The sequence below is a fragment of the Phacochoerus africanus genome, chromosome 10, assembly GCF_016906955.1.
Source record: "Phacochoerus africanus isolate WHEZ1 chromosome 10, ROS_Pafr_v1, whole genome shotgun sequence".
NCBI lineage: Eukaryota > Metazoa > Chordata > Mammalia > Artiodactyla > Suidae > Phacochoerus > Phacochoerus africanus.
Window position 1 is genome coordinate 131,783,585 of NC_062553.1, and position 11,241 is coordinate 131,794,825.

General features: G+C 51.8%; 1 protein-coding gene across 1 annotated transcript in view; it reads right to left on the reverse strand.

Annotated features, from left to right (window-relative positions):
- The window catches only part of AFF1 (ALF transcription elongation factor 1), a 193,226-nt gene that overhangs the window by 14,763 nt on the left and 167,222 nt on the right, over positions 1–11,241 (reverse strand). The window contains exons 13-16 of the mRNA XM_047798798.1: positions 3,903–4,006; positions 2,618–2,858; positions 1,582–1,673; positions 1,361–1,421 (exon numbers count right to left, since the gene is read on the reverse strand). Coding sequence (XP_047654754.1) covers positions 1,361–1,421; positions 1,582–1,673; positions 2,618–2,858; positions 3,903–4,006 — 498 coding nt within the window. The remainder of the gene's footprint in view (positions 1–1,360; positions 1,422–1,581; positions 1,674–2,617; positions 2,859–3,902; positions 4,007–11,241) is intronic.

Genomic DNA, 11,241 nt, shown 5'->3' on the forward strand with positions numbered 1-11,241 from the left:
CTAATCTGGCCCAGGACATGCATGTACAGGGTCACTTGAGAGATGACCCTCGATGTGTCATTAGAGGTGACGCCTGATGCGTCCCTGACCCTCTCAGAGCATCCAGCCCGGGAAGGACTCCAGACACTTTTACCCCCGTGAACAGGGACCTGACAACAGGGTCTCGCCCAGCGTTCCCTGGCCTGAGAACAGATGCCAGTCTACAGACCGGGGCTGAAGAACACTGGGCTGGGTTTTGGCAGCCACCACAGGCCGAGTGGAGTCAATCCCCGTGGCTCTCCAGAGTTTGTGGTTAGATCTGCACGTGGCAGAACAAGGCAACCTGCGCCTGCGCTGTTCTCCTGTGGTACCAAGCTCGACATACGGTGTCTGCAGGGGTTTAGGTTTAGAGAAGACACCACGTAAATAAAAGCCCCAGCCAGGGATGTTTACATATGACAAAGGGCAAACATTATCTAATTACAATGCAGCAAAGAAGTAAAAGCATGCTTAATCATGCTGTTTAACAAAATTACCACCTCCCGGCAAGTCCAACAGCCACCGGGTAAAGAGAGTTCCTTTCTCTAAAGCATGTTTACCAGCAGTGCAACTGTCTCCGTCATCTCGAAATGTCACCGGATGGCACCGGTCCACTGCTCCCTGTCGGTCTCTCCAGGGCTTTAAGGTCATTTTGGAAGGAAGACAGGCTACCTCACTTTTTGAAATGGTTCAGGGTGAAGACACACCAATCAACTTTTTTTTTTTCTTTTTTAAGGTCGCATCCTTGACATAGGGACATTCCCAGGCTAGGGGTCAAATCAGAGCTGCACCTGCTGGCCACAGCCACAGCCACGCCAGATCTGAGCCACACCTGCAACCTATGCCACAGCTCATGGCCACGCTGGATCCTTAACCCTCTGAGTGAGGCCAGGGATCAAACGCACATCTCACAGACACTATGTCAGGTTCTTGACCCACTGAGCCAAAATGGGAACTCCACAAATCAACCAACTTTCGATAAGAGCTATTTTTCACATGCAAGGAATGGATTCAGTGGGACGAGGAAGCCGCCCTCGCGTGTGTGAAACAAAACACGAGCAGGCAGATCAAGCTGCACGGACCAAGAGGAAAACTTGTCACTAGCACGTGGTCTATCTGCTCATGATCCGACTGAAGGCATGAAGCCAAAATAATTCCCCTGCACGTCTCACTCATTGTGATCCTACTTGCGGCGTGGACACTAGACCAACGTCAGGCCCCACGCAGTCCTGCCTCCCGCCGCGCCCCCCCCCCCCATTAGTGATACGGAAAACGGCAGAATGAGCCGGCGGACGGGTCCTCAGCCAACAGTCCGCCAAAGGGAGAAAGAGCCAAGACTGACCACTAGTTCTGCTTTGTCCTTCAACCTTTTGGCCTCCTTCATGTGAAAATCTGCTTGTTGTCTGCAAGAAAAGAAAAGATCCAGCGTGGGTCACAGGGACCTAAAATTCCTGGACTGGAGCAAGATGACAAAAGAGACTAGAGGGGGAAAGGGATTGGGGGGGGTGCACAGACGGGGTGGGGGGCAGGGGAAGGGAGACGAGAGGCAGCTGCCAGTCTTACTTGTCAAACTTCACGTGAGGCTTCCCTGGTTTGGAGTTACCATTTGGCAAACAAGGCACTGGGAAACGGTTTGCAGTATCTCCAGAAGATCCCTTTGGAAAAAAGCATCATACAGATCACATTCTAGGACTTAAGAGCAGTGACCTAAACGTACCATCCCTCCAAGTTAGCCCAGAACAGTGGCTCACAAAAGAGGAGCTTGGTCCAGCACGGTCCCAGCTAGATTCAAACCAAACTGTAGGTTTTTGGGGTTTGCGTTGTTTTTTGCTTTTTAGAGCTGCACCTGAGGCCTATGGTGGAATCAGAGCTACAGGCTAGGGGTGGAATCAGAGCTACAGCTGCCAGCCTACGCCACAGCCACAGCCACGTGGGATCTGAACGGCATCTGTGACCGACACCACAGCTCGTGGCAACACCGCATCCTTAACCCCCTGAGCAAGGCCAGGGAGCGAACCCACATCCTCACGGGTGCTGATCTGATTCGTTTCCGTTATGCCACAGTGGGAACTCCCATCAAAAGCAGCTGTAGGTTTTGGTTGTGTTGGGGACACAAAAAAGTCCTAAGACAAGAATGTCCAAGAGAACAGAGTAGCAACAAAGCCAAATTTAACATTTTCTCTGAGGCAACACACACACACACACACACACACACACACCCTCTAGATTAACAGGAAGAAAGGAATTTGTATTTGAGAAAATGGGTAATGTTTTTCCCATCATAACCAATAATGAAAGTATTTCAGATCAAACATCCAAACCAAGAACTAATCAGGGTAACCATTTTTTTTTTTTTAACCGCAAAACACCAGATTTTTCATCTCTAAACCACTTTAAAGGAGCATCAACGGCCACCTAAATTTCATATGATAGAAACTATCTTTTCCTCTCCCTCTAAAAAGTAGAGCACAGATAACCCACTACCGCCTCATTAAATGGTGATGAATCGTTCCGAGGTACCAGCGTCAAAATCTCCGCTGTGCATTGAACGTAAAGAAACAGCCACTAGCGCATGACGCGCTCAGCTTCCGCTCCTTACTCTGTGTTCTGTAGAGCTTCCAGAGCCCTTCCCGTCCACTTTTCTGTGCTTGGAAACGGAAGAGTCTTTGTGGATGCCCTTGCTACTACTGGCACTTTTGGGAGGGTCCTGGCCACAGGCGTCTGCTTCCTGCCTTGGCCTCTTTTGTGCAGGTTTGGCTGGCTTCTGGGAGGACGAGGATGAGACAAGCGGAGGGGGAAGCGGCTCCTTCTTGGAGGGCTCCGAGGAGGGCCGAGGCGTTCTGGAATGAAACCGTGCAGAACTGAGCTGAGGTCGAACACGAGCTGCATGATGTAGCTGTATATTTACAAGGACAAAATGGCCATTGACACAAAAGATGAACCCTCTCAGAGCAGGCAACCCACATGGGCAGAAAGGCCACATTTCAGTGTCCTTTTTTATTGCATGCCTTAGAAAACTCTAGTCCTATCCAGGAGTACTGAATGAAGCTGCTGAATTTGTTACTAGGTGTGCAGGGTCTGCCCAAGGCCTTCCCTTCACCTAACAACCGAGATGCTCTGAGGAGCTGCTGCCCGTCTAGCACCTTCTCAGACAGGCCCGGCAGACGCCTCTTCTCCGACCTTTTCTCTCCCTCGAGTCTCTGGTGACTCCTATATGGTGACACTATTCACTTGTTTTTGCCAAGTCTCTCTGTGCTTTTCTTTTCCTTGTCTTTTTAGGGCCGCACCTGCAGCATATGAACGTTCTCGGGCTAGAGGCCGAATCAGAGCTGCCACTGCCGGCCTACACCACAGCCATGCCGGATCCTTAACCAGCTGAGAGAGCCCAGGGATCAAACCCACATCCTCTCGGACACCGTGCTGGGTTCTTAACCCACTGAGCCACACTTCCTTGTGCTTTTGTTAAATCCAAGTTTGCTGCCAAATGAACTGTTCAGTTCTCTAAGGTCTCATGGAGGAAAGGAGCATAGAACAAACTCAGCCCTATCATCTAAACGGGCCCCAACGAGTTTACGACGCCCTCATTCTAACGCAGAAGATTTGAAACATTTTTGCCACATTAAGATCCCGGAAGACTCGATCCCTTTCCAGGCTGTTCCTAATCTCTGTTCTCATTTTGTTTTTTGAGTTTTTTGGTTGCCCCTCAGCATATGGAGCTCCCAAGCCAGGGATCACCTCTGAGCTGCAGCTGTGACCTAAGCCGCAGCTGTAGCAACACCGGATCTTTAACCCGCTGTGCCGGGCTGGGAATCGAACCTGTGCCCCAGCACTCCCAAGATACCACTGACCCCACTGCGCCACAGCCAGATCTCCTCTGTACTCACTTTGACTTAGAAGGTTCTTTGTGGGAGGATGAAGCTGATGACTGTGATTTGATTTCCTTCTCCAGTCTGGTTTTCTTGCTCTCGTGGTCTCTTTCTGATTCGCCCTATTATTGCAGAATAATAGAGTCAACTGTTACATAGTCGTACGGACACAACAGGAAAAAATATACAGCAAAGGCAATGAAAGAAAGAACGCAGACTTTTGGAAACAGCTCCACACACAGCAACCTTCTAAGTACTTACACCGGGGAGGGGTGTGGGGCGCAGGCCTGTCAGGCACGACCAGGTAGATGGATGTGATTTGGACTGAGCTAGAGTTTTGCACGAGGAAGGGCTGTTCGAGGAAAAGGTCGAGGTCTGAGAAGGGAAGAACTGGGTTTTTCTCAACCTAGGAAGAGAACGGTGGAGTTTTCCCAGGACAACGGGGATACCAAGTTGACAGCAAGCCCAACACGGCCTGGACGCAGGTGCCGGCCCCTGGGGAGGAGGAGCCACTGGCTCTCCAGCAAAGACAGCGCGGGACGGGGGCGAGTCCTTCAAGCCGCCGGGGTGCGTGCGGAACTGCACTCCTCTGACTGTCAGCTCGCCCAGACAGAAATCCGGGACGCCACCAGCCGATCTAGGACAATTCCTAAACAAACCTCCCGAAATCCTCTCTTAGAGGCTTCAAGGGAAACAAACAACACCCTTGCAATGGTCCCATCGGCAAAGGTCCCCCCACTGCAGTCTCTCCTCTGCTATCCGAATTTTCCCGGAAAAGTGAACACATTGAGATGTGCGGGCTCGAGCTCTGCCCAGATGCGGACGAGAGGCCTGGCCCTGCTCAAAAGGAGGGAAAAAGCAAAGACGTGGCCTCCATCCTGCCCGGCACAAACTCCTGCACAAAACATCGCTCTCTCGTCTCCAGATGAAGCGCTCAGGGTGGCTCACGAGGATACCTGTTTCTAACCTCTTGGCAAGCACACGAATGAGCGCATTTAGCAAGAAGGGAAGATCCAGGCAGCGACGTTAAATCCAAGGGAGGCTGGTACCCACGGGAGGCCAATCCTGCACCGTCTGGCCCACTGTACCTGGGGACACGTGCACACGGCCGGCCACAGGGACAAGCCCCGTCGTGCCAAAAAGGAGGAGGTAGGCACGTGTCTACTGATTCAAGGCTGACGTGGTAACATTCTAGATCTGGTGGAGTAAGTTATCAAAATTATTTTTCACTGGTGTGTCTTCTTCCTTTTTGTATTTTTAATGTGGCAACTAGCAAATTTAAGATGACACAGGAGTTCCCGTCGTGGCGCGGTGGTTAACAAATCCAACTAGGAAGCATGGGGTTGCGGGTTCAATCCCTGGCCTTGCTCAGTGGGTTAAGGATCTGGCATTGCTGTGAGTTGTGGCATAGGATCCAATGTGGCTTGGATCCCCCATTGCTGTGGCTGTGGTGTAGGCCAGCAGCTGTAGCTCCAATTCAACCCCTAGCCTGGGAACCTCCATATGCCACAGGTGCGGCCCAAGAAATGGCAAAAAGACAAAAAAAAAAAAGAAAAAAAGAAAAAAAGAAATTAAGATGACACAGCTGATTCATGCTATGTATGTATCTACCAGCCAGCACGGTTTCACACGCTTTTCTAGCAGTGATCTTGCAGCGTGGACCTGGACCTTCCAATGAGCCAAGGCAAAGAAAGACGGTTAGGTCAGACAGGAAGCAAGGAGTTGCTCAGAAACACAACCGTTCATCACGGAAGGTTGGAAAAGAGGCTCCTGAGGGACTGTGTGAGACGAGAACACGGGATGGGAGTGAGCAGCTCACCCCGCAGGCCCAACTGAAACGCAACAGGGAGCGCCACGCGGCTGCTCCCCGCAAGGCCGACAGGGAGGGCCAGCAGCACAAGCCTGGAGTGAAGCTCAGGGAGAGAGCGAAGGCCCCGGCCCAGGCCAGGGGGGCCTGCCTGGCCTGGAACTCACCCTCCGCTCCAGCAATTCATCGGTGGTAACGCTTGAGAGGCCCTCAGTGTGGCCAGAGAAACAAGAATAAGGTGCAAACGGCTGATTAAAGCAGAGCCCTCCCACTAAGGGTACCGGTACCCCCTGTCACGCCCCCACTGACCAAGGGGCTCTGTTACAGCGGCCCCAGTGAATCCCCTCGAGGTTTATTTACTTATTTATTTAGGCCTTTTTAGGACCATACCTGTGGCATATGGAGGTTTCCAGGCCAGGAGTTCAATCAAAGCTATAGCCGCCGGTCTACACCGCAACCATAGCAATGCCAGATCCTTGACCCACTGATCGAGGCCAGATGGATGCCAGTTGGGTTTGTTATTGCTGAGCCACCATGGGAACTCCCAACTCTCTTTGAGTTTTAGATTCAAGGCCAACCAGCTGGCCCAGTGAGCACTGCAAGAGGATGGGGAATTTATCTTTGGCAAAAGTCACAGAGTTTGCTAAAATACCCAAGCGGATACTAACTTGTACATAAAGTACTTACGAATATATACTTTTTAAAGTGGAAGGCATATAAAAGTAAAATAAAACAAAATGTGTGTGTATATATATATATATATATGAATGACTGGGTTACTCTGCTGTTCAGCAGAAATTGGCACAATACTGTAAATCAATGGTCCACAAGGTTACTTCCTAAAAATACACCAAGTACCGGCAGTGGAGAAACAGTTTTGTTTGTCTATCTTCGTGCTGCTTCGGACATGCCAGTGATGACCAGAAACCAAGCAGCAGACCCCGTACACCACACATGAAAATGAGGTGCAGAGTCAGTCAATCCTCACAAACTGGTTTTAACTTCGGCTTGTGCCAATCGGTGACTCAAGAGAAGAGCCCCAAACACGCACTTCCGTGCTGCTCTAACAGCGGTGCTGGCGCTTCCTGGAATAATATGCTTTATATGGACTGGCATCCATGAGCGGCATCCACGGAGCAGCTCAGAAGCCGATGACATTCTGTGAGCTGCAGGAAAGTGAGCCATCAGGCCTCTGGGCCTGGGGTTAGGGCTCGTACACTGTGCACCTGGAACCGCCTCGTCTTTGGAGCAACAGTCCCACGGGTGTCCCCAGAGCTGGCACTTGCGTGTCTGGCAGCTGGCACGGAAGCAGGCTGCACTACAACCTATGTGGATGGATTCAGCCAGAGGCCATTAGGGAGGAGCCATCTGACCCTCGGGGGAGGAAATGCAGACTTGATTCCGAGGCTGGAAAATAGGAGGCAAGGAGTTGCGGAGGATTTTTCTGGGGCAAGAAGTCATCTGAGGAGTTCTCGGCGTGGCTCAGAGGAAACAAATCTGACTGGCATCCATGAGGACGCAGGACTGATCCCAGGCCTCGTTCAGTGGGTTAAGGATCCGGTGCTGCCGTGAGCTGTGGTGTAAGTCGCAGAAGTGGCTCGGATCCCAAGTTGCTGTGGCTGTGGCCGGCAGCTGCAGGTCTGATTCGACCCCTAGCCTGGGAACCTCCATATACCGCAGGTGCGGCCCTAAAAGGCAAAAAAAGGAAACCAAACAAACCCTGAGGTGCGAGTGATGTTCTCCCTTCAGGAGGGGAAAAAAAGGAGTCTCCTCTGCCCCTCGGCTTATTCAGATCAACTCCCATTTCCGGGAACCCTACCTAAGGTCTGGGTCCTGGAAGCGCCCTGCTTCCAGAAGGACAATGTCTCGTGGTGGCCACACCTCCAACAGGAGGCCGTAGCCGCCGCCGACCTGCTCTCGACTTGTTTGCTTTTCTTAACCTGCTGGGTCAGGCAGCCTTGGATTATCTGCCAGATGCCGCTCCACCTACAGAGTGGAGCAAAAGGGCAAGAATGAGGACCATAAAAGGAAGAGCTGGGCCGGAGCTGGGCCGGGCTGGTTTCTGCAGGGAAGGCCTCTGGGGCAGCCCAGCGCCTGTGCTAGCACCTGACTCACCACCTAGGAACTGCAGCTAAGTGGGGGTGAAGGCGGCTTTTTCCGACTGACACGTGGGGCTAACCGTCTGCTCAGCATTTGATCCTGATGGGGAGAGATGAGAAGCATCAGAAAGCGGAGGAGCTGGGGGTGGGGCACGGTGTGGCCGGAGTGGGGACAGAGCAGAGGGGCTGCACAAACAGCCAGTCAGGACACTGACCCTGAATGATGAACCTGGGGCCTTGCTCCAGGAATCCTGTGGCCACCCCCACGCCCGCCCCCCAAAAGTGGTGTGAAAGAGAGCAAAGATCCCCAGATTGGGAGGAGTCGGCACAGCGGCGCTGCAGGCCTGCTTGTGCAAAGAGCATGATGTGAGACCCTTTCCGGAACCCACGTGTGAAAAGCGGCGGCTGAACAGGAGCCGAGGGAGGCCTCGGCCCTCCAGTTCGAAGCTCCATCCTCCTCTGACACACGGAAGCAAAGGAGCCTGGGGGCACAGGGAACGCAGCAAACGTGGGGCACCCTTTGGGGAAGTTCAGGTACTTTTCCAGGATGTGCCTCTGCAGGAGGTTCGTTAAGACATGACACGGCAAACAAGTCCAAGCTGACACCAAGAATGAGGGCGGGGACTTACTGGGCAGACAGGTTACCTTCCCTGGCATAAGGACAGCAGAGAAGGAAAATGAACCCATTTCTCCCCCTTCCTTTTGGCGAGGGGATACATGGGCATCAGACTGGCCCCCAAAGAGCTCTTTAGTGACACTCTTAGGGTAACGAGCAGGCACGAGGAAATTAGATGTAAGTGGCTCTAGGAAATTATAGGGATGACTTTTCAAGCCCCTGATTTGAAGGATAATAGCTGGGAATGTTGACCTGGAGAAACAACCCGAGAAAAAAACAGCTCTTGGATAGAAGGGAAGGTCGGAAACAACCATCAAGCAAAAAAACTGCACACTTTCCCACCACATCCTGTAACTTCCCTCCTTATCCTTCAAAACACACATAAACAATGGCACTGAAATATGTTTCCAAAAATGTCCAAGCTTCTGGGTCAGTAAAGCAGTTATTTAGAAAAAGGAGGGGAGTTCCCGTCATGGCACAGGGGTTAACGAATCCGACCCTGGCCTTGCTCAGTGGGTTAAGGATCCGGCGTTGCCGTGAGCTGTGGTGTACGCTGCAGACGCGGCTTGGATCTGACGTTGCTGTGGCTGTGGTGTAGGCCGTAGCTGCAGCTCTGACTGGACCCCTAGTCTGGGAACCTCCGTATGCCTTGGGCGTGGCCCCAAAAAGACAAAATAAATAAAATAAGATGTTTCAAGGCTATGTTAACCCTCTGAAAACATGTGTTAAATTTTGTGCCAAAAGAGGAATGGGTCTTTAAATAAATCCCACTCATGTGCAGGAGCAGGTGCATTGGTGAACTGCTCTCACTACATCCTCATGGAGCTGTTTCTAGTGTTCCCACTTAGTAGGAAGAAAATAACTAAGTCTTCACGATCCAAATTTGGGGGAAAGCTCCCAAGCTCGTCAGGGGGGGGTGGCCAAGGTGCGCTGAGCAAGGGGAGTCAGGGTCCCGGCAGGAAGAGGGAGCCTGCCCCTTGGGAAAGCGAGACCTCGGGGTCATGACGAGCAGAGTTAAGACCACTTAGAATCACAGGAAGTAAAACCAGTGATACTGGCTCTCTGATCATGAGAGAAGGATACAGTTGGCCAATGTTTATATTGATCTGAAAGCTTTCTCAAGTGTCGTTTCTAACTAGCGACATATTTCAGACCAGGAGTTCCTGCTTGTCTAGATCTGTGGTGTCTAAATGCACCATATGCTGGACAGATTTCTCAGTCCAAAGAACCAGCTGTGTACCATCCTGGCTCAGTGATAAGGTTCTGCTCCAAAGCCTGAGGCACTGGGATTACCTGAGGATTTAGAAAATACCAATGGGAGTGTGGGGAGTTGGGGGTGGCACACATCCTGCCACCAGTCCTAAGGGATCCCCTGGGGACGGAGTGAGCAGCCAGGGTCTGCAACCACGGATTCCCATCCTGACCCTGTCAGCCCCACAGCAGCGAGGCAGACGGTTCCCAGGGCCAGCTCGCAGCTGCCTGCCAGAGCTCTAAACAAGGATGCACTTGTCCAAGACGAGAGCGTCATTACTTCTCCATCATCTGAACGCAAGATAAATGAGCTGCCCTCGGAGAGCTCAGCCAAGGGCTGGGAACGGCTTTCAGAGGGCACAGTTCATATACTCAACAGGGACAGCGGAGTTTCCCTTCCTGGAGCTGCAAGCAGAGCTTCTAGATCTCCACTGAAGTATGGGCAGGCACTGAGAAATGTCTGGGGAGCCAAAATTTCCATTTGGTGCCTAAACACTTTTCTGTTTTGCTTTTTAGGGCTGAACCCACAGCACATGGAGATTCCCAGGCTAGGGGCCTAATCGGAGCCACAGCTGCCAGCCTACACCACAGCCACAGCAACGCGGGATCTGAGCCGCGTCTGCAACCTACACCACAGCTCACGACAATGCCGGATCCTTAACCCACTGAGCGAGGCCAGGGATCGAACCTGAATCCTCATGGATCCTAGCTGGATTAGTTTCTGCTGCACCACAATGGGAACTCCCCATGAACACTTGAGAAGCTAATACTTCTCCCCACACCAGCAGATGAAGGTCAGCAGGCGATACTATTGGTAGCTGGGATGTAGGGATAAAAAGATTTCCCAGGAGGAGGTAAATGATTGTATTTCTGAAGCCTTCTCAGCTATATTAGATACGGGCACCTCCTGCCTAGCCTGGCCCATCACAATTTTCTCCATTAAGTTTTACACTGCGTCCCCCCCCCCCCCCCACACACACTTTTGACTGCACCCACAGGATATGAAGTTCCTGGGCCAGGGATCAGATTGGAGCTGCAGCTGCAACCTAGGCCACAGCCTGATCCTTAACCCCCTGCACCAGGCCGAGGACCAAACTCAGGCTGCTGCAGAGACAACACTGGATCCTTAACTTCACACACACACACACACACACACACACACACCATCTTAAAAGTTATCGGGCACAAGAATATGCCCTGTTCCAGGTGAAACAGCACTTCCAATTAGGGCTCAGTCCTACCCCACCGGGCCTGACCACTGCAGTTAGGGTGGCAATACACACCCTGTGCCTCACTCGACAAGGTTCTGGAGAAACCACTGCTCTTAACTATTTCCTAAAGTCATGTTATATTTTTAACCTAGTGGAGTAATCCGTTGAATCAGACACGACAGCAGACCTCGCAATCTCTTTGTCCTCGTCATTCCTTACTCAACTTGCACAACGGAGTAAGAAGTTTTCTTTAATGTCTTTGTAGGAGTGTTAAAGTTTTTATTCCGTCTCAGCAGGAAAGAGTGGGCCCTTCTCATGCCTTTCACTCTGAATCCTGGGTAGGCTGACTTGGGAGCGCCACTGGGGGGAAAGC